Source organism: Coregonus lavaretus, assembly GCF_964263955.1.
Source record: "Coregonus lavaretus genome assembly, chromosome: 4".
In the NCBI taxonomy this organism is placed as follows: Eukaryota; Metazoa; Chordata; class Actinopteri; order Salmoniformes; family Salmonidae; genus Coregonus; species Coregonus lavaretus.
The window spans coordinates 32,489,367-32,513,637 of NC_139991.1; the positions used below are offsets into that span (position 1 = coordinate 32,489,367).

General features: G+C 43.4%; 1 protein-coding gene across 1 annotated transcript in view; it reads right to left on the reverse strand.

The window, feature by feature from the left end:
• ctif (CBP80/20-dependent translation initiation factor) overlaps positions 1-24,271 on the reverse strand; it is a 137,244-nt gene that overhangs the window by 110,162 nt on the left and 2,811 nt on the right. The window contains exons 2-3 of the mRNA XM_084160140.1: positions 5,878-6,112; positions 2,587-2,658 (exon numbers count right to left, since the gene is read on the reverse strand). Of these exons, the coding sequence (XP_084016266.1) occupies positions 2,587-2,658; positions 5,878-6,060 (255 nt within the window). The 5' untranslated portion in view covers positions 6,061-6,112. The remainder of the gene's footprint in view (positions 1-2,586; positions 2,659-5,877; positions 6,113-24,271) is intronic.

Genomic DNA, 24,271 nt, shown 5'->3' on the forward strand with positions numbered 1-24,271 from the left:
GTTAATTCAATTCCATGTAATTTGATTATTTCATCAGTGCCTCTCACAAAGTCATTTGTCAGACTTAACGCAGCCACTTTATCCCACCAAACGACAGCCTTGGGTTACAGTGCTTGGAAAGAAAAAAAATATTTCAGGCGATGATGATACGAAGAATAATATCTCGCTCCTTTTCCTTAGTCCACAGTAACAGCTGAGAGGGAGAAAGACTAAAGCTCTCTCTCCAGCAACACACGCCTTTATGACCTAAGGTACAAACTATTAATACTGACCCAAAAAGAAATCTTTCTCTCAACCTCAGTCACCTCTTCATACAGTATCAATGTATTGTTACCATAACACAACCTATAGGCCCAACTATAGAAGCATTTTTACATGCACATACTAACCATGTCAGGTAATGGACTGGAGCAAAATCAAAACCTTACATTACTCAAAGCCATGGCAGTTTGTCTAAGTATCAGAGCCTGAGGTAGCTTGTATGTAGCGGAGAGAGCAGGCCTGGTTATGGGGAGCCCCTAGAGCAGGGGTCTCCAACCTTTTCTAGCATGAGAGCTACTTTTTTAAAAACAAATAGGCACAATCTTCTCCTCTACCCTGCAACTCGTTCCCAGGTCCTTTGTGTAAAATAAATGTGTTTTCTGTCAATATTCCTGGTAAAATAGTGGCATGATTTGGCATGTCAGTCCCCATAAAATTATATTTTGTATTTTCCTGAATTATGGTCTGTTTTTTTCCCCTGTTTTTTCCCCCCCAACTCTCAATATTACAATTATTTCCAGAGAAACAAGGTAAACATGTTTTTTTTGTATACAAAGATTTTGCAGTGCAAATCCCCTTTAATTGTGCATCTAGCAAGAGCAATGTGTCAGTCTAGTGATGTTTCTCCTGTTAGGCCTACTGCTGCAGCACGTCATGGCAGACTTTGTAAAACAATTGATACAAATAATGATGGTATAGTTCTGGCAGGTAAGCCTATTTTGCATTTAGTTGAACGTTTTTTGGGAAAGTATTTCTGTCTACCCCACTGAGCTACCCACAAGACGGTTATCATTAGCATCGCTAACTGGTTACATACGGAAGGATAAACAAAACGCACGCACCAGACAGGGACAATATTGTGTTACTTTTGGCTTTTAGTGCTAACCAAGGGTGGGATAATGTCAATGTGGCTTTGATTGGATAGTAGCCGGAAGCTTATGACAGTTTGCGATGGAACAAATAAAAAAATGCATGTACTTTCAGAATTGCTTGGCGAGCTACTCATAGGTGGTCTGCGAGCTACTGGTAGTACTACCTGTTGGAAACCCCTGCCCTACTAGGGCAAGGTGTGTATGTGTGCCTTAGGGCGGAGGAGGCCTTTACAGGCCTGTGTTAAAAGAATAAGATGAGCTAGTGTGAAATCTCCAGCCTTGGGTCTGCCTCCTCTCAAACGCATGCATGCATACTTCAAAACAAATATTTATATTTTTGCTAGGTAGAGTTAGCTAGTGAGCCAACATGTTTCAAACTAATTTTCTCATTCTCTCTCTCGTCTCTCTGCAGCAGACATATACAATATGTTTGGAACATCAAATCGCAATAAAATCGCAGTATAGAATTGCAAAAGACATATAGAATAGTGAGAAATCGCTTTACATATCGTATCGTGATATCGTATCGTGCCCTAGAGAACAGACCCTGGCCAAGCAGTGGTCCTACACAATCAAACACACACTAACAATGGAACACTACCACACATCATTGGTTGAAACAGGAGGAGACAGAGAGAGCCAGAGAGACATGTGCGTCTCCCTGCACCCTGTGCTAGCAGAGATGGACAAACGCACTCTGCCACGTCGTCATGCCAATAGGCGCAGACAAACACAAAGCCGGAGGCGGCACATGGGGGAAACCCGATCCACCGGACTAAAAGAACCCTGGCTGTGACGTCAGCATTCAGAAACAAAACAGAACACGACCCTGTTCTCAGTTATACAACTGGGCTACAACCCCTTATATTCCACCACTGACAGAAGAACACCTACTGTACCATGATTTCCCAGGGTAGTTAGCTATACAAACACACTAGCACCATAAAGCCCATGCAAATAGGAGGAGGATTAGTGAGATAGGTCTCAATTTATGACCAGCCAGTCTGGATATGTTATCAGCCCAGCAGCCCGCATGCCCGGTGGAAACTCACTTAGGCCTACACTTTGCAAGCGCTGAACACTTGTCTTCATCCATCCTACACTTCAGCAGAGCCTCGAACTGAGATACATCGTAGTCAAAGCTGCCATCATCAGAGATTAAATAAGTTGAATTCAAAATGCATCTGGTCTCTTTTAGCATGGAGCTTGCTTATGACGGTTGTGTCCTAAGGGCATTTGCTATATGACCAAAGAAGTGGACACCCAATGAAACAGCAGTAATGTGCTGTATGTATGTATGACTGTTAGTAACCTCGGCTGACATTGAGAGCTCATTTCCCTCTAATGAAATGATCGTACATGGAGGTTCAGCACAGCTGTGTGTTAAGTGTAGACCTTCAGCCAGCCAGCATTTCCTCCAGAGTCCAGACACATACACAGTCCACAAACTCACTGGTTTGGTGGAGCCCCTCCCCCACGAGGGTGACCAACTCCCGTCCTTCTTGTCATTGCAGTCCTCTGTCCACTAGGTCAGAGAGAGGGAGAGAGAGGGGGAACATTTGAATGGCAATTACTCACTATTTTGTGAGAGAGGGAGAGAGAGGGGGAACATTTGAATGGCAATTACTCACTATTTTGTGACGATGGTGAAAAGAAAGACATTTACACATTTCTCCTTCTCCTCCCTCTGCCAGCTGGTCAATGTTGTCCCCTAATTTTTGCTTGGCTATTTTGTGAATGCCGCTCAGCTGGCAATGCATCCCATGAGGTAAACTACCCCAGTTTTCTGTGCACGTACGAGAGCCACCAGGTTTAGTGCAATGGGAAGTTCTGGAGTTACAGTGCATTCGGAAAGTATTCAGACCCTTTTACTTTTTCCACATTTTGTTACGTTACAGCCTTATTCTAAAATATATAACATATTTTTTTTCATCAGCAATCTATACACAATACCCCATAATGACAAAGCGAAAGTACACGTCAACTATGACAGACAAATTGAGAAAAAATAATCCAGAAAATCACATTGTAGGATTTTTAATGAATTTATTTGCAAATTATGGTGGAAAATAAGTATTTGGTCACCTACAAACAAGCAAGATTTCTGGCTCTCACAGACCTGTAACTTCTTCTTTAAGAGGCTCCTCTGTCCTCCACTCGTTACCTGTATTAATGGCACCTATTTGAACTCGTTATCAGTATAAAAGACACCTGTCCACAACCTCAAACAGTCACACTCCAAACTCCACTATGGCCAAGACCAAAGAGCTGTCAAAGGACACCAGAAACAAAATTGTAGACCTGCACCAGGCTGGGAAGACTGAATCTGCAATAGGTAAGCAGCTTGGTTTGAAGAAATCAACTGTGGGAGCAATTATTAGGAAATGGAAGACATACAAGACCACTGATAATCTCCCTCGATCTGGGGCTCCACGCAAGATCTCACCCCGTGGGGTCAAAATGATCACAAGAACGGTGAGCAAAAATCCCAGAACCACATGGGGGGACCTAGTGAATGACCTGCAGAGAGCTGGGACCAAAGTAACAAAGCCTACCATCAGTAACACACTACGCCGCCAGGGACTCAAATCCTGCAGTGTCAGACGTGTCCCCCTGCTTAAGCCAGTACATGTCCAGGCCCGTCTGAAGTTTGCTAGAGTGCATTTGGATGATCCAGAAGAGGATTGGGAGAATGTCATATGGTCAGATGAAACCAAAATAGAATGGAAACATCATGCTTTGGGGCTGTTTTTCTGCAAAGGGACCAGTACGACTGATCCGTGTAAAGGAAAGAATGAATGGGGCCATGTATCGTGAGATTTTGAGTGAAAACCTCCTTCCATCAGCAAGGGCATTGAAGATGAAACGTGGCTGGGTCTTTCAGCATGACAATGATCCCAAACACACCGCCCGGGCAACGAAGGAGTGGCTTCGTAAGAAGCATTTCAAGGTCCTGGAGTGGCCAAGCCAGTCTCCAGATCTCAACCCCATAGCACATCTTTGGAGGGAGTTGAAAATCAGTGTTGCCCAGCGACAGCCCCAAAACATCACTGCTCTAGAGGAGATCTGCATGGAGGAATGGGCCAAAATACCAGCAACAGTGTGTGAAAACCTTGTGAAGACTTACAGAAAACGTTTGACCTGTGTCATTGCCAACAAAGGGTATATAACAAAGTATTGAGAAACTTTTGTTATTGACCAAATACTTATTTTCCACCATAATTTGCAAATAAATTCATTAAAAATCCTACAATGTGATGTTCTGGAGAAAAAAAATCTAATTTTGTCTGTCATAGTTGACGTGTACCTATGATGAAAATTACAGGCCTCTCATCTTTTTAAGTGGGAGAACTTGCACAATTGGTGGCTGACTAAATACTTTTTTCCCCCACTGTATATACACACCTTATTTACATAAGTATTCAGACTCTTTGCTATGAGACTCGAAATTGAGCTCAGGTGCATCCTGTTTCCATTGATCATCCTTGAGATGTTTCTACAACTTGATTGAACGTATTTGCTTTGTCATTATGGGGTAATGTGTGTAGATTGATGAGGGGAAAAAAACTATTTAAATCAATGATTTTAAACTAATCCTGGGTCGCTAATTATTGGTTTGATAACAAACAACGTTGTTCAGTCATGTTACCTAGCTAGCTAACAACCTGGTAACTTGACAGTAGGTTTAGGTACATTTGATTGGCACAGGAAGAAAGGAAAAGGCTATTCATGAGATGGGGGCGGCAGGTAGCTTAGTGGTTAAGAGCGTTGTGCCAGTAACCGAAAGGTCGCTGGTTCTAATCCCCAAGCCGACTAGGTGAAAAATCTGTCGATGTGCCCTTGAGCAAGGCACTTAACCCTAATTGCTCCTGTAAGTCACTCTGGATAAGAGCGTCTGCTAAATAACAAAAAATAATAATAATAATCTTCTACAAAATGGTAAGATTCATATAGGCCTATTTTAAGCCTAAACTATATCAAAAATCTATTTATTCTGTTTGGTGCCTAACGTTTTAAATGTTGGGAGCAGTGGGTGTATGTGTGTTTGTGGGAGAGAGAGTGGTGTGTGTTTATGAGTGTGAGGGAGACAGAGAGCGTGTGAGGGAGGGAGAGTGTGTGTGTGTGTTAACTGAAGAGTAAAGAAGGTTTCATGCAGTGTTTTCCCCTTACTGACACAATGACATGCAGATCATTATGCACGTACATCACAGGAAGTTGGTGGCAACTTAATTGGGGAGGACGGGCTTGTGGTAATGGCTGTAGCGGAATGAGTGAAATGGTATCAAACACACGATTTCTATGTGTTTGATGCCATTCCATTTGCGCCGTTCCAGCCATTATTCTGAGCCGTTCTCCCTTCAGCAGCCTCCACTGATGTATATTCCTTCCTCCCATTCCTCCAGCCAAATCACAGGTAGGCCTTTTCAAATATGCGCAAATCAGCTGTTCTATGCTGTATTCTATTATACACTGAACAGTGTGAAGTTATATGTAATGTGTTGTATTGAGTAGAAGTGTGAATTTCAGTGACAGGTTTTTGGAGAACGGGGGATGGGGGATGGGGTGAACAGGATGCTAGGCCACTGATTGTTTTCCACCATGGTATCGCGATACTATTTGGTATCGTGATACTTGGCCTGGTATCGTATTGTTTGTAAAATGTTGGTATCGTGACAAGCCTAGTCTATTAGCATCAGCATCATTGTAGCCACTCTGGTCCCGTTTAGCATTAGCCTTAGCTAACCTGTGAAATGTGGGACTGGGGCTTGTTGTCTCCGTCTAGGTCTGTCTCGCTCTTGTCTCCCAGTAGGCCTTGCACTTGGTACTCCAGCACATAGCTGTCGATGAAGCGCTCCAGCTCCTCAATCTCCTGCGAGCGCGTGCTGCCAGCCTCCGAGGACGCGGACGCCACCGACGAGTTTTCCATGGCGACCTGCTGCCTGCCCGCCAGCGGGGGAGGGAGGGAAGGAGGAGGGGACCTGCAGAGAGGTGCGGGAGAAACAGCTGGTTAGTAAAGAGATCAAAACAAAAACATGACAGCAGCATTTCCACTTAAAACCACCATGTTGAGTCAAGAATCTATAAGTGAGTAATTTAGACAGATAGTTCAATCATTTTCAGTCGTCTATTTTTTTTGTTTCCATTCAAGAAAGTTCATTCAAAAACGTCCATTCAGGAAATGTCAAATAGTCACTGTTACAGACTTCTCAGAAGACTGAACATCAAATCCAAACCACCCCCATTCAGGGCACAGCTGTAATTACACTACTCCACCAGCAGGGGAGGCAAAGTGTGTTTACATCCGAGACAGAGTTGGCTTTCAGTCCTACTGCTACGCCCAGGCCCAGCAGGCAGCAGAACAACAAGTCTAGTCCCAGTCAGTCTGTCTCACCTCCTAACCTTGTCCCCAGACCAGAGCCAGACACAGTCAGTTATGAAACAGGACACCTTTGTCTCTCTGCAGGGGTTTTACTAAGGCCAAGAGAGAGCAATAGTAACGGCGTCTTTTTGTAGGCACCAACTCCGCCATGGCTCGTTGGCCAAAGCCTATGGGGATATTAAATGCCGAAATGAAGGTCTGTAGTAAACACCAGCTTAGCAGATCTTATACGTTTTGTTCTATGTGATAATCTTCATCAGCTAAGGTCACTTTTTGTGAATTTTGAAGCATTTATGTAATCAAAACAAGCACATAAAGGCTTCATAATTCATACAGGTCATGTTAACACACTGATATTATCTCATAGAACAAAACATATAAAGATCTTCTAAGCCTGTGTTAACCTCACACCTTATTTTCCCTATTCATTCCCCCATAGGAATGGCTGATCGAATCAGAGGTAACTAATTTCAGTTTTTTAGGACTACAAGATGGCGAGCTCTATGCCTTTCACCCAGCTTCCATCCTCCTTCCTTCACTTTCTTTCTCTCCCTCTTCCCAACTCTACCTCTCCTTCCCTGTGTGTGATCTGACAGTGATGTGTCTGTGTTGGTGGTCACATGACTAAGGCCTGCTGCTAAGCTCCTTTACACATCTACCCTGCCTGAGCACTGGCCATACCATGCAAGAGGATTTACTATGGGAGCAGAGCAGCCTGAATAGTGGTATAGTAGTTAGGCCTGTGTTGAGGCCTGCCTTTGTTTTGGTTTTTAGTAAAGCTAATCAATGTACACAGCTAATAAATCAAGAGAGATAACTGTCATTGAGCAAACTGGGGCACAGAGTAGCCTACATACAACCAATTAATAGGGGGAGGAATTCAGACAGTAATTTTCTTCTTTACAATGGACATTAGGCTACTACACAGACTGATAAATACGTCTTGTTCCTGTACCTTTACGCACTAATGCTCTTATCTTCATTCTATAGCTGCAGGGCCTAAAGGTTTTAATCTCACTGTGTGTAGATATGATCCACTAATACTGGGGCCTGATTAGCCTAGCTAATGAGGTTAATGCTAACTCCACTGATGGCTACTCATTCACCAGTAGACCACACTAAAAGTAGACTGGCTGACGCGACTCACGTGGTCCACAGCGAGGGAGAGCTGTGACACACTGGTCTGAACAGGAGTCCGTTAGTGCAGTATTCGGGGGGGGGGGGGGGGGGGGGGAGTAGTGTAGTTACATACAGTTGAAGTCGGAAGTTTACATACACCTTAGCCAAATACTTTTAAACTCAGTTTTTCACAATTCCTGACATTCCTGGTCAGTTAGGATCAGCACCTTATTTTAAGAATGTGAAATGTCAGAATAATAGCAGAGAGAGTGATTTATTTCAGCTTTTAATTATTTCATCACATTCCCAATGGGTCAGAAGTTTACATACACTCAATTAGTATTGGGTAGCATTCCCTTTAAATTGTTTAACTTGGGTCAAACATTTCGGGTAGCCTTCCTCAAGCTTCCCACAATAAGTTGGGTGAATTTTGGCCCATTCCTCCTGACAGAGCTGGTGTAACTGAGTCAGGTTTGTAGGCTTCCTTGCTTGTACCCGCTTTTTCAGTTCTGCCCACAAATGTTCTATAGGATTGAGGTCAGGGCTTTGTGATGGCCACTCCAATAACTTGACTTTGTTGCCCTTCAGCCATTTTGCCACAACTTTGGAAGTATGCTTGGGGTCATTGTCCATTTGGAAGACCCATTTGCGACCAAGCTTTAACTTCCTGACTGATGTCTTGAGATGTTTCATCAGACCAGAGGACATTTCTCCAAAAAGTACGATCTTTGTCCCCATGTGCAGTTGCAAACCGTAGTCTGGCTTTTTTATGGTGGTTTTGGAGCAGTGGCTTCTTCCTTGCTGAGCGGCCTTTCAGGTTATGTCGATATAGGACTTGTTTTACTGTGGATGTACAGTGAGGGAAAAAAGTATTTGATCCCCTGCTGATTTTGTACGTTTGCCCACTGACAAAGAAATGATCAGTCTATAATTTTAATGGTAGGTTTATTTGAACAGTGAAAGACAGAATAACAACAAAATAATCCAGAAAAACGCATGTCAAAAATGTTATAAATTGATTTGCATTTTAATGAGGGAAATAAGTATTTGACCCCCTCTAAATCAGAAATATTTCTGGCTCCCAGTTGTCTTTTATACGGGTAACGAGCTGAGATTAGGAGCACACTCTTAAAGGGAGTGCTCCTAATCTCAGCTTGTTACCTGTATAAAAGACACCTGTCCACAGAAGCAATCAATCAATCAGATTCCAAACTCTCCACCATGGCCAAGACCAAAGAGCTCTCCAAGGATGTTAGGGACAAGATTGTAGACCTACACAAGGCTGGATTGGGCTACAAGACCATTGCCAAGCAGCTTGGTGAGAAGGTGACAACAGTTGGTGCGATTATTTGCAAATGGAAGAAACACAAAATAACTGTAAATCTCAATCAGCCTGGGGCTCCATGCAAGATCTCACCTCGTGGAGATGCAATGATCATGAGAACGGTGAGGAATCAGCCCAGAACTACACGGGAGGATCTTGTCAATGATCTCAAGGCAGCTGGGACCATAGTCACCAAGAAAACAATTGGTAACACACTACGCCGTGAAGGACTGAAATCCTGCAGCGCCCGCAAGGTCCCCCTGCTCAAGAAAGCACATATACAGGCCCATCTGAAGTTTGCCAATGAACATCTGAATGATTCAGAGGAGAACTGGGTGAAAGTGTTGTGGTCAGATGAGACCAAAATCGAGCTCTTTGGCATCAACTCAACTCGCCGTGTTTGGAGGAGGAGGAATGCTGCCTATGACCCCAAGAACACCATCCCCACCGTCAAACATGGAGGTGGAAACATTATGCTTTGGGGGTGTTTTTCTGCTAAGGGGACAGGACAACTTCACCGCATCAAAGGGACGATGGACGGGGCCATGTACCGTCAAATCTTGGGTGAGAACCTCCTTCCCTCAGCCAGGGCATTGAAAATGGGTCGTGCATGGGTATTCCAGCATGACAATGACCCAAAACACACGGCCAAGGCAACAAAGGAGTGGCTCAAGAAGAAGCACCTTAAGGTCCTGGAGTGGCCTAGCCAGTCTCCAGACCGTAATCCCATAGAAAATCTGTGGAGGGAGCTGAAGGTTCGAGTTGCCAAACGTCAGCCTCAAAACCTTAATGACTTGGAGAAGATCTGCAAAGAGGAGTGGGACAAAATCCCTCCTGAGATGTGTGCAAACCTGGTGGCCAACTACAAGAAACGTCTGACCTCTGTGATTACCAACAAGGGTTTTGCCACCAAGTACTAAGTCATGTTTTGCAGAGGGGTCAAATACTTATTTCCCTCATTAAAATGCAAATCAATTTATAACATTTTTGACATGCGTTTTTCTGGATTTTTTTGTTGTTATTCTGTCTCTCACTGTTCAAATAAACCTACCATTAAAATTATAGACTGATCGTGTCTTTGTCAGTGGGCAAACGTACAAAATCAGCAGGGGAACAAATACTTTTTTCCGTCACTGTATAGGGATAGTATTTTTGACGATATATCGTATTGACAATATTGCAATATAATTTTTGTGCTAGACAGCTGTCCATGCACCAAAACTCCAGTGTTTTTCCTTTATAGCTTGTTCTCCATCTTTTTAAATAGGGAGCCAATTTATTTTTAGCACTTTTATTTCCATGACTGATCAAAACATGTTTTCTCATGGCTCTGTTTTGTCCGTCAGACATATGGTGAGCAATATGTTTGTTTGGAACATTGAATCTCAAAATCCCAGTATCTAATCGCAATGCATATAGCAGAGGTATTCAACTCTTACCCTACGAGGTCCGGAGCCTGCTGGTTTTCTGTTCTACCTGAATTCATTACTTACCTGGTGACCCAGGTCTAAATATTGCCTGATTAGAGGGGAACAACGAAAGAAAAGCAGTGGAACTGGCTTCAAGGTCCAGAGTTGAGTTTGAGGGACATACAGAATCTTTCGAATTGTGAGAATCGCAATACATTTCTTATCGGCACCTAAGTATCGTGATAATATCGTATCGTGAGGTCCCAGGCAATTCCCAGCTCTAGTAAGAACCAAAGTGTTGGTCAGTGTTTTCCGGTAACCCTAATTACACGTAAAAATATAAATGCAACAATTTCAAAGATTTTACTGAGTTACAGTTCATATAAGGAAATCAGTCAATTGAAATAAATTCATTAGGCCCTAATCTATGGATTTCAAATGAATGGAAATACAGATATGCATCTGTTGGTCACAGATACCTTAAAAAAAAAGTAGGGGCATGGATCAGAAAACCAGTCAGTATCTGGTGTGACCACAATTTGACTAATGCAGCGTGACACATCTTCACATAGAGTTGATCAGGCTGTTGATTGTGGCCTGTGGAATGTTGTCCCACTCCTCTTCAATGGCTGTGCAAAGTTGCTGGATATTGGCGGGGACTTGAACAAGCTGTCGTACACGTCGATCCAGAGCCTCCAAAACATGATCAACGGATGACATGTCTGGTGAGTATGCAGGCCATGGAAGAAGAGGGACAATTTCAGCTTCCAGGAATTGTGTACAGATTTTTGCGACATGGGGGCCGTGCATTATCATGCTGAAACATGAGGTGATGGCGGCGGATGATTGACACGACAGTGGGCCTCAGGATCTCGTCACGGTATCACTGTGCATTCTAATTGCCATCAATTAATTGCCATCAATTAAATGCAATTGTGTTCATTGTCCGCAGCTTATGCCTGCCCATACCATAAACCCACCGCCACCATGGGGCATTCTGTTCACAACGTTGACATCAGCAAACCGCTCTCCCACACGACGGCATACACGCAGTCTGCCCGGTACAGTTTAAACCGGGATTAATCCGTGAAGAGCACACTTCTCCAGTGTGCCAGTGGCCATCGAAGGTGAGTATTTGTCCACTAAAGACACTTACGGCGCCGAACTGCACTCAGGTCAAGACCCTGGTGAGGATGACGAGCACACAGATGAGCTTCCCTGAGATGGTTTCTGACAGTTTGTGCAGAAATTCTTCGGTTGTACAAACCCACAGTTTCATCAGCTGTCCGGGTGGCTGGTCTCAGACGTTCCCGCAGGTGCAGACACCGGATGTGGAGGTCCTAGGCTGGCGTGTTTACACGTGGTCTGTGGTCGTGAGGCCGGCTGGACGTACTGCCAAATTCTGTAAAACGACGTTGGAGGCGGCTTATGGTAGAGAAATTAACATAAAATTATCTGGCAACAGCTCTGGTGGACATTCCTGCAGTCAGCATGCCAATTGCATGCTCCCTCAAAACTTGAGACATCTGTGGCACTGTGTTGTGTGACAAAACTGCACATTTTAGAGTGGCCTTTTATTGTCCCCAGCACAAGGTGCACCTGTGTAATCATGCCGTTTAATCAGCTTCTTGATATGCCACACCTGTCAGGTGGATGGATTATCTTGGCAAAGGAGAAATGCTCACTAACAGGGATGTAAACAAATGTGTGCACAAAATTTGAACATTTGGAACATTTCTGGGATATTTTATTTCAGCTCATGAAACATGGGACCAACACTTTACATGTTGCGTTTATATTTTTGTTCAGTGTAGATAGCTATGTTTGCTCTGACTCCAATTACATTTTGGGTTGGCAGGTAGCCTGGCGGGTAGGAGCGTTGGGCCAGTAACCGAAAGGTTGCTGGATCGAATCCCTGAGCTGACAAGGTAAAGATCTGTCGTTCTGCCCCTGAGCAAGGCAGTTAACCCACTGTTCCCTGATTCAGACAACTTGCTAAGACAAACTAGCAGACAGTAATTTGCAGACAGTAAGATGCACAAACAAAGAGTGTAATTATAGAACGCTTGCGGAAAGCAGCAAGTCAACAACATCTATCTGACCATGCAGACTACAGAGTGAACGGCAAGAAAGTGCTGGTGACTCTGTGGTCGAGTAACTGCTCTCTCCTTGAGCGACAGGGGGCGGGGCATGGTGTGGGAAGCGGCATGCAGCATGAGGAGAGGGAGAAAGACGTCTCATATAGAAAACAGAGTCAACTATAAAAACGGACATTACACGTGCCGGAGTTGCGTATCACATTTAACAAACCAAACATTGAAATACTGTTATAGAAGGTAAATTAAAAACTAAAACCAGTCCGGTATACCGTTCAGGTCAGGACGTTGCCTAGGAGCTATTCTGCCATATGTTGCTTTCACTGGGGCTTAGTCTTCTAGTAAATAAATAAATCAGACAGACTGGGAGCTGCTCACTCCTCAGGGGTTCCTGTGTGTTCCAGCTACGGCAAACTCACTGCAGACTGCAGCAGAGAGATTAGAGGCTCAGATTAGCTCTACCTGCCGTGCCGTTGGTGTTTGTCCTATTTCACACATGTAGAAGTGTATATTATACATCATTAAGTTTGCAGACGACACAACAGTGGTAGGCCTGATCACCGACAATGATGAGACAGCCTATAGTGGTGCCAGGATAACAACCTCTCCCTCAACGTGATCAAGACAAAGGAGATGATTGTGGACTACAGGGAAAAAAAGAGGATTGAGCACGCCCCCATTCTCATCGACGGGGCTGTAGTGGAACAGGTTGAGAGCTTCAAGTTCCTTGGTGTCCACATTACCAACGAACTATCATGGTCCAAACACACCAGGACAGTCGTGAAGAGGGCACGACAAAACCTATTCCCCCTCAGGAGACTGAAAAGATTTGGTATGGGTCCTCAGATCCTCAAAAAGTTATACAGCTGCACCATCGAGAGCATACTGACTGGTTGCATCACCGCCTGGTATGGCAACTGCTCGGCCTCCGACCGCAAGGCACTACAGAGGGTAGTGCGTACGGCCCAGTACATCACTGGGGCCAAGCTTCCTGCCATACAGGACCTCTATACCAGGCGGTGTCAGAGGAAGGCCCTAAAAATTGTCAAAGACATTTTTTTTTTTTGTGTATGGGTGGTCCCGGGGATCGAACCCACTACCTTGGCGTTACAAGCGCCGTGCTCTACCAGCTGAGCTACAGAGGACCCCTGCACGGTAAGCGGTACCGGAGCGCCAAGTCTAGGTCGAAAAGGCTTCAACAGCTTCTACCCCCAAGCCATAAGACTCCTGAACAGCTAATCATGGCTACCCAGACTATTTGCACTGCCCCCCCCCATCCCCCTCTTTTACGCTGCTGCTACTCTGTTAATTATTTATGCATAGTCATTTTAACTCTACCCACATGTACAAATGACCTCAATTACCTCGACTAGCCGGTGCCCCCGCACATTGACTCTGTACCGGTACCCCCCTGTATATAGCCTCCCTACTGTCATTTTATTTTACTGCTGCTCTTTAGCTATTTGCTTTTATTTTCTATTTTTCTTTAATTAACACTTTTATTTTACATTTTTCCTTTAAAAAACTGCATTGTTGGTTAAGGGCTTGTAAGTAAGCAATTCACTGTAATGTCTACACCTGCTGTATTCGGCGCATGTGGCAAATACATTTTGATTTGATTTGATTTATACGCATGTGTAAATTGGAAATGTGTTTTTTTGCATATCCCAACTCTCCCTGTGACACCCTCTGAGAGTCACTGCCAGCCATTATCAATGACGACCCTGGAGCAATTAGGGTTAAGTGCCTTGCTCAAGGGCATATCGACAGATGTTTCACCTTGTCAGCTCGGGGATTGGTGCTGTGTCAGTGCCATGTCAGTCTGTGTGCTGGATATTGAAAGTGAAAATATGCAGAAATGGCTCTGCCATTTCCTGGTTACTAAAATTCTAATAGTTCGCCTAATTTCAGTTTGTGACAAACAAAAGCAATGTATAGTGTAGAGAATCATTGTACCATCTAAACCGCTGTGAGATAACTTTTTTAATAACCAAAAATATGTATTTTCTATGTGAATTTCTATGTGAATTTCTATGTGAATTTGGTCGGGTCGCCCAACAAGATACATATTGCATCTTTAAGAATGCTTCCTAGAAGCACTCTATTCACAGACACCCACGCACGCACACCCTGCTGCTGCAGGTAGGATGAAATGTGATGAAGTGTTTTGAACTAGCCCCGGATGTCGGCTTAACAGCCGATTCCAGACTCATTTTCAGCCGGGCACTTTTTCCACTTAAATTAACTAGGCAACTTATCGATTCACCAGCCAGAAAAAAGTTTGCCAAGCCCTCTCCTGCTAGAATGAACGATATGCATCTTCTAGTGATCTAGGACAGACGCCTGTCAGTCACAAAGTGAGCGATGACAGGGAAACACTCTGCTACCGCACGGCAAGCGGTACCGGAGCACCAAGTCTAGGTCCAAAAGGCTTCTCAACAGCTTCTACCCCCAAGCCATAAGACTCCTGAACAGCTAATCATGGCTACCAGGACTATTTGCACTGCCCCCCCATCCCAACCCACCCCCCTCTTCTACACTGCTGCTACTCTGTTTATCATTTATGCATAGTCACTTCAACTCTACCCACATGTACATATTACCTCAATTACCTCGACTAGCCGGTGCCCCCGCACATTGACTCTGTACCGGTACCCCCCTGTATATAGCCTCCCTACTGTTATTTTATTTTACTGCTGCTCTTTAGTTATTTGCTTATTTTTTTTATTTTTTTATTTTTTATTTTTTAACTTTTTCATAAAAAAACTGCATTGTTGGTTAAGGGCTTGTAAGTAAGCATTTCACTGTAATGTCTACACCTGTTGTATTCGTTGATTTTTTGTTGTTGTTATTTTTTTACACTGCTGGTTTGATAGTCTGCCGTCTGTCCCGCCTCTCGGAACCTGGGTGTGTGTGTTGTGTGTGCTGTGGTTACAGTCAAATTTCTTTACACGGAGGAAGAGGGCATGAATTTGCACGTCAGGTAATGTGAGTGAATTTGCTTACCGCATATAATGTGGTAACAATGAGTCGAAATCCACTTAGCCTATTGTTTTCTGGCACATTCATTTATTTTCTTTCACATGCAGGTTCCGACATTAACGCTGGCGCGGGTCCAGTAAAAACGTGTCGGGCCAGTGGATCTCGACAGGGCCAGTTCAACACTTATCTGCTCTGTCGCAGCGTTAATGTAATGCTATTTGTATTTGAGCATATGATTGGCTGTTCTTTCAAGCTCCACATAAGAATAAATACTCACAGAAAGGCAAATGGACATTATGGCCTAAATCGTTTAGGCCTATGACACAAGTAAGGCGGCAGGTAGCTTAGTGGGTAAGAGCGTTGTGCCAGTAACCGAAAGGTCGCTGGTTCTAATACCCGAACTGACTAGGTGAAAAATCTGTCGATGTGCCCTTAAGCAAGGCACTTAACCCTAATTGCTCCTGTAAGTCGCTCTGGATAAGAGCGTCTGCTAAATGACTAAAATAAAAATAAATAAAAATAAGTAGGCTTGTATACTAGGGCTGGGTGATATGGCCTAAAAATCATATCTCGATTTTTTGCAAACTTATGGGCGATTCACAATATATATTTTATGTTTTCTCGAAATAAGCATTGTTGCACAATGAAAGGTTAAATACACTGCATTTCAAACAGTCAGCAATCATTGAATGAATTCAGGGCTTGTGAAGTTATACCTAGGCTAAATATAAGCCTTCCAAAACCATAAGAACCACTAATAATTTAATGAGGTTTTTTTGTGCAATAACCACTGATCTGGCTTTCAAGTCTATGAAAATGGCATTTTTTGTTACAAATTTAACTATAACCATGCATAATGCACATTCACTAATAATGACTAACTTCTTGTAGCAGGCATTAGGCTATAGAAAATTAACATCAACAATCTGTCAAGCCCATGTGCTAGTGATTAGCCAGGTAATCTTTATATTGGAAGTTTAGCCAACTTGGATCTATTTGCCAGCTAACAAGGTTGAACAGTTGAATTGTTATGAACAAACCCTTCTGTCTGTCTCCAACTGTTTGAAAAGCATGTTAGCCTGTCCACTTTTTTCAGATGTTGAAATCAAGTGGCATACCTTATTTCTCAGAATGAGAACGAGTTGCCAATTCCTTATATAATTGTGTTTTATGCTTATTGCACATTTATAAAACATGGACTAGACAGCAAACTATAACAGTCATTGGCTAAAATACTGCTAGCGGTACATGGTACACCAATGCTGTGTGCGACAAACTAAGCATTAATTTTCCAGAATCAATGTTCATTGATACTCTCTTTTTAGTGGCATCTGCTCTGCGCGCAATTTGAGTAGTTGAGACATAAAAAGGGTATCGTTAGAAAAGTTTACTTCTCCTCTATCACAGTAAAATAATGTCTCAATGTGTTTGTGTCCATATGACCGATTCTGTTGGACCAAACCTCAAATATAAATAGCGAGTTGAAACCGCTTGTCAGAGAGGAAGATGTCATGTCTCAACTTGGTTAATGTGAGAGGCAGGGGGAGGGGCTTGGTGTGTGTAAACCATAGAGAAAGAGGCGAAGCAAGAGGTTTCACGCTTTCTAAAATGTGTCCAAAATAAGGCCAATGCGTTTCTATGGGCTTATTTTGGGACTAAGCTTGTCGCCTGACTTCCCGCCATTGGGACAACGACTCCCATTGTTAAGGCGGAGACGTGCATCTCATCATTATATACAGATCTCTGGTGTAAATGGGAAGGTGCACACAGCACAGAGGATCGAAGGAGACGAGACCAAAAATACAACATGAGAACATAAAGAGACATAAACGAAAAATAACAAAACCTAGATTCTTGCGATACAGGCATTTGGAATATCGCACAAAAACATAACTTTAATTAATTTGATATATCGCCCAGCCCTATTGTATACCCAAATCAAGCTTGACTAAGTTGCTATACTCTCTGACCATAAATTAGGTGGCACAGTGCCTGCGTTACAACAACAATATGGAAATGAGAAGAATACATGTTTGGGAAGAAAATGCTTATTATTTAGGCCTCTCAGCGCTCTCTCTCTCTATGCCTGGTCACTCTATAGCGTGAGTAAACAGTCCTGTGTGAGTGTGACCTGAATCTCAATCTGCTAGCGTAGGCCTAGATAGAGGCTGTCATAGCTGTACTGAGGGGCTTGTGGGGGCGACAGGCAGAAGGGGGGGCCCACATTCACATGCAGTCTTAGGGGTGACAATGGGAGCTTTGTTCCTGTGGTTTGACCCTGGTGGGGCATTGGGATCAGGGACTAGGACAGGCATGTGCAGGCCTGGCATAGCCCCACTGGGCTTCCCTAGATGCCTGGCTCGCCAACAAAGTCTCGGCCTTGATGCACAAGGTCTTATTTTACAGCAAAGCCATGATGCATGCAGCACGATATCATACACAGGCCTCAAAGCTAGCCTAAGCTTTATGTCGACAAAACTTTGACAGGAAGGTCCTAGGTAGCAGGTTATCCCAGCCTAGCCACAGTGGTCAGGGACCAAAGAAGGAATAAACACAGTCTTTGGTGGAATTAGTGAACCTATTAACATAATTTTAAAGCCAAGAAGCTGCTATTAGACTAATTAAAACCACACCAAGCTGCTGAAAGATACACTCTATATACACAAAAGTATGTGGACACCCCTTCAAATTAGTGGATTTGGCTATTTCAGCCACAATCATGCATCTCCATACACAAACATTAGCAGTACAAACATTGGCCTTACTGAAGAGCTCAGTGACTTTCAACGTGGCACCGTCATAGGATACCACCTTTCCAACAAGTCAGTTCGTCAAATTTCTGCCCTGCTAGAGCTGCCCTGGTCAACTGTAAGTGCTGTTATTCTGAAGTGGAAACATCTAGGAGCAACAACGGCTCAGCAGAGAAGAGGTAGGCCACACAAGCTCACAGAACGGACCGCCGAGTGTTGAAGCGCATAGAGCGTAAAAATAGTCTGCCCTCGGTTACAACACTCACTACCGAGTTCCAAACTACCTCTCGAAGCAACGTCAGCACTAGAACTGTTTCGTTGGACGCTCCATGAAGCAGTGGAAATGCGTTCTCTGGAGGGATGAATCATGTTTCAACATCTGGCAGTCCGACGGACAAATCTGGGTTTTGGCGGATGCCAGGAGAATGCTACCTGCCCCACTGCATAGTGCCAACTGTAAAGTTTGGTGGTGGAGGAATAATGGTCTGAGGCTGTTTTTCATGGTTCGGGCTAGGCGCCTTAGTTCCAGTGAAGGGAAATCTTAATGCTACAGCATACAATGACATTCTAGACAATTCTGTGCTTCCAACTTTGTGGCAACAGTTTGGGGAAGGCCCTTTCCTGTTTCAGCGTGACAATGTGGAAGAACTTGACTGGCCTGCACACAGCCCTGACCTCTACCCATCGAATACCTTTGGGATGAATTGGCATGCCGACTGCGAGCCAGGCCTAGTCGCCCAAAATCAATGTCCAACCTCACTAATGCTCTTGTGGCTGAATGGAAGCAAGTCCCCGCAGCAATGTTCCAACATCTAGTGGAAAGCCTTCCCAGAAGAGTGGAGGCTGTTATAGCAGCAAAGGGGGACCAACTCCATATTAATGGCCATGATTTTGAATCAACTGTGTGTGGTAACTGAGCGACAGTGGCCGTGTCCGAATAACCGTACTTTCATTCTAAATAGTAGGCATGTTGCATATGCGAAAAAAGTATGTTTTATAGTATGTGAAACTTCACAAATGTTGTATACTTTAAAATGCCAGGATGACACTCATTTCAGCTTTTCATCTAATAGAATTCGATGCACACTATTGAGAAAGAGAATCATCTTGAGACGTGTTTGACGACAGCTGATAATCAGCTAAGGGGATGGGCTGTACCAAAATGAATTAATGTAATTGCGCATGACACATTCTCAGTAGGATGAGCCTAGTATGCTGATATTTGTTGCAAACTGCATTCGTTTTACTAAAACAGTATGTTCTAAATAGTATGTGGTATGATTAGTGCACAGTATGTCTCCTGAGTGGCGCAGTGGTCTAAGGCACTGCATCGCAGTGTTAACTGTGCCACTAGAGATCCTGGTTCGAATCCAGGCTCTGTCGCAGCCGGCCGCGACCGGGAGACTCATGGGCGGCGCACAATTGGCCCAGCGTCGTCCAGGGTAGGGGAGGGAATGGCCGGCAGGGATGTAGCTCAGTTGATAGAGCATGGCGTTTGCAACGCCAGGGTTGTGGGTTTGATTCCCACGGGGGGCCAGTATAAAAAAAAGATGTATTCACTAACTGTAAGTCGCTCTGGATAAGAGCGTCTGCTAAATGACTAAAATGTAATGTAAATGTATGCTGATTCAGTAAGTAGTAGGCAAGCCAGATTTCGGACACAGCCAGTGTCACACAGAGTTACATAATGGTGCTCACATGGTGGCGTGTTTCAAAACAAACGCCCCTCTCCTCTCAAAAAGGGCCCTAGGTATATATTCTAGAGCTGGGACGACAAACTGAAAATTATCGACACTGACCATACCGATCACTTATCGCAGGCATTTTGCTGATATCGTTCATTACGATAAGCAGCCTATACTAGAGTAATGTGCATTTTGAAATGAAATAAGTTTCCTAATATGGGTGATTGTTAATGAGACAACTGATGGCTACAACCATTAAACCAGTAGTAGTAGCAGTAGTTTAAAATAGGGGTTGGAACCAAAATTATTTTCCAATCATTTCGTTCTGAACAGAACAATTTTTTTTTTTGTTCGTTCCGACCAGCAAAATAAAGTTCTGAACCGGATCAAACCTCCAAAATGTACCGGTATATATTGTTCCTTTCTGTTCCTTTTTTTTTTTTTTTTACATTTAGCTCAACATTAAATTACAACAATCATGCAGAGCAGATAGAGCAGCTTGTTATGGAGTGGGCAAGCTATAGCTCAGTGAGTTGTTTACATGCGTGATGGAAACACAAGTGTAGGGCGCGAGATACAACTGACATTTTGAGGGTGGGAGAGAGAGAGAGAGAAGGTGGAGGAGGAGGCTTGGCTTGAAGCACTGGGCATCTTGTGATGACAAGCGTTTTCTGAATTAGGCCCAGAGAATTATACCTACGGAGGAGCGGCTTCTATGGAGGAACTTTGAATGTCTTTGAACGTCAGAGTTGGCTTTACATTGGACCAGAGCTAACTAGCAAGCTTGTGTGTGCAGAGCGGCATCAGAATTAAAAACACATGTTACCTTTTTGTAGTTAATAAATCCAATGTGAAATGTGATAGTTACGGATACTATAGTTATCATTGAAAAAGTTAATCCATTCTTCTCTAATTAAAAATCTCTCTCCCTATCTTCTGAATCAGTAAGCTACAGTTATGCTTCTGAGGGGGAGGGGCAGGTAGCCTACACACACAGACAATGGCAAAGATTGTCAGCAGGCAGGCAGACACTGGAAGAAGTTTCTGATTGACAGGGGGAGGGCTTTGCATAGGCGTTTTTTTTTTTTTTTTTTTGTGGGACTGGAAAAAAATGCCTGGAATGTAAAATCACGTTATTAACCGGTTCCCATACTTTTAAAATAACGGTTCTGCTCCGGAACAGTATAGATCACTTTCGTTCCCGGTTCTGATTCTGTTCCACAAACAATTTCGTTCTTTTACGTTTTTTGGTTCTGTTCCCTGAAACGGTTCCAACTGTGGTGCACATTAATGTTATAAACGTATCGTTATCGCATCAATTTAGGCAATTTATCACAAAATGGATTTTTTGTCTATATCACCCAGCTCTAATCTTGTGGTCCTCTGTAGCTCAGCTGGTAGAGCACGGCGCTTGTAACGCCAAGGTAGTGGGTTCGATCCCCGGGACCACCCATACACACAAAAAATGTATGCACGCATGACTGTAAGTCGCTTTGGATAAAAGCGTCTGCTAAATGGCATATTATTATTATTATTATTATTATTATTTATTATTATTTATTATTATTATTATTATTATTATTATTATTTAATACATTCCCATACTGGCTTAAATCTATGGATTCTCAGACAGCTTTAAACCGTAAAGCTGGGTGATAGACACACAGCAGAAGAATGTACTCACTCCTAATAAACTAAAAGCCTATTCTATCTAGTTCAGTTCTCTGCTTAATATTTTAAAACTGTATGTGGGCGATTTAGAACTCCTTATAGACTAAGCAAATCATTCTGACATCCTCTCATCTATGGCTGCCCACACCACTTCCAATAACACCAAAAACATTGCCACAAAAAGTCTCTATACAGCCTTCATCCATGACATTTAACAGTAGCATTAGCCTAGCTTTAGGACTCAAGCCAAGTTCACATGATGATTTCCATCCAGGTCATCATAATCTCAGGCCTCATCACTGTAGTGACACACAGGGCCAGAGGCTGTGACCCCAGGACTGCATTAGTAGGCTACATAAATCAATGCAGAGCGCTTAGGTTAGAGAATTGCCTGGCTGCTGTGCTGCAGCCTAAACTGATCTGACACAAAAAACACTGCAGCCTAGGTTGACACACAACACTGCTGAAGCCCTGATAAATTAAGCTTGGGCTGTGTCTCATTCAACATGTTCCCTTCCCTCTGCCCTCACAGATCAGATGTTCCCATCACTTCCCTTCACAGATCTGAGAGGACTGGATATGTGAGAGCAATATGGTAGAAACTAGGTGGAGCTAGTAGTGTTGTCACGAAACCAGTATTTTTACTTCGATACCAGGTTTAGGATCACGATACTCGATACCATTACGATACTCGATACCAAAATGATACCACGACAAAACAAAGAAGACGTATTAGTCAAAGTCACAGAATGGCACTTGATCCAGACAGATAAAATCAGAAACTGCTCTGTTCAATTGGCGGGCATCTTTTGAGTTCAATATCATTACATTACAAAATGTGTATGGCAATTTTTTAGAGACTGCCATGTGTGCATTCATTTTTATTATTTTTATTTGTACCTTTATTTAACTAGGCAAGTCAGTTAAGAACAAAATCTTATTTACAATGACGGCCTACACCGGTCAAACCCGGACGACACTGGGCCAATTGTGCGCCGCCCTATGGGACTCCCAATCACGGTTGTGATACAGCCTGGAATCAAACCAGGGGGTCAGTAGTGACGCCTCAAGCACTGAGATGCAGTGCCTTAGACCGCCGCACAACTCGGGAGCCCAATAATGAATCAATTATACAATCAATTTGACTTTGTTTTTACCAATCTACTTACAAAACAACATAATGGTAATAATTTATTTGAATGGTAAAGCTCTATTGATAAACTGGGTAAATCAAGATGTAGCCTAGGTCTATTCACAATACAGGTAAATGCATATTTTTCAATAGGAATGTGTGCATGCATTGAGTTATTGAGCTTGTTTTAGCTGATTTCATGGGGCTACAGATGACAAACAATCCCTTCCATTTAGGTCTTAGTTTATTGGCAACTGCTAGAACATATTCTTTAAATTGAACTGATCAACAACATTTGCATAGAAGAAGCAATCTCTTCTTTTATAAAAGTGAGCGCTGTATCTTTAAGAAAGTAATGATGTCATTCATGAGGCAGAATGTGGCTGTGGAATCTGAGGGAGACAAAGAAGTGAATGAGTTTTTGGTGGCAAGGGAGACGATGTGAATTAATAACGTGTTTTGTGACAATCAGCTTTGAATCAGCATATTTTGCGTTATAACGTGAATTCAGCTGTAAGCTTGCAAGGAAAGTTAGCCTACAATTAAAGCTGGAAGCTACCGGTATCGTCTTGCATTGTAAAAGTGTTCTACACTGTATCGACATTGTCTTGTGAACAGTTTCCACATTTCTACACACCGTGTTGCATTATTCAAGTCTGTTAACTTCTGTGCATGAGTGGGGAGCTAACAATGCAGCCCAGACAGCTCTAGCAATTAATTAGTAAGTGGATCAGGCACTTTGCTCTTTGTGCTATAAAAGGGGCTGCGCTGATACAGACTTGATCCTCTCAATCACACAAGACACATTTGACTGAAGTACCGAACGTAACAATAATTATAGTAGAAACCGTTTTTTGGGGGGATTAAAAAGTACCAACGTTTCGGTATAGTATGCATCATTAATTCACAATACAGGTGCATGCATATTCAATAGGAGTGCGTGCATGCATTGAGCTTGTTTTGGCTGATTTTATGGGGCTACAGATGAAAAACAATCTGTTTCCCTTCCATTTGGGACTTATTTTATTGTACTGATCAACAACATTGGCATAGAAGAAGTAATCTATATCATTGTTCAAATTTTTTTTATACTGCCTTTTTCTCCCCAATTTTGTGATATCCAATTGCGATCGTCTCATCGCTGCAACTCCCCAACGGGCTCAGGAGAGGCGATGGTCGAGTCATGCGTCCTCCGAAACATGACCCACCAAACCGCGCTTCTTAACACCCGCCCGCTTAACCTGGAAGCCAGCTGCACCCCATGTGTCGGAGGAAACACCATACAACTGACGACCGAAGTCAGCCTGCAGGCGCCCGGCACACCACAAGGAGTTTCTTTATTTTTTAGGGGGGTAGATCAGCTTTAATATTGCAGATAGATTGTAACTTCCATCAATGTAACTGTCTGCATCACTTCCACACCACAAGGAGTTGCTAGAGCGCAATGAGCCAAGTAAAGCCCCCCAGCTAAACCCTCCCCTAACCGAGACTACGCTGGGCCAATTGTGCGCCGCCCTATGGGACTTCCGGTCACGGCCGGTTGTGACACAGCCTGGGATCGAATCCGGGTCTGTACTGACGCCTCAAGAA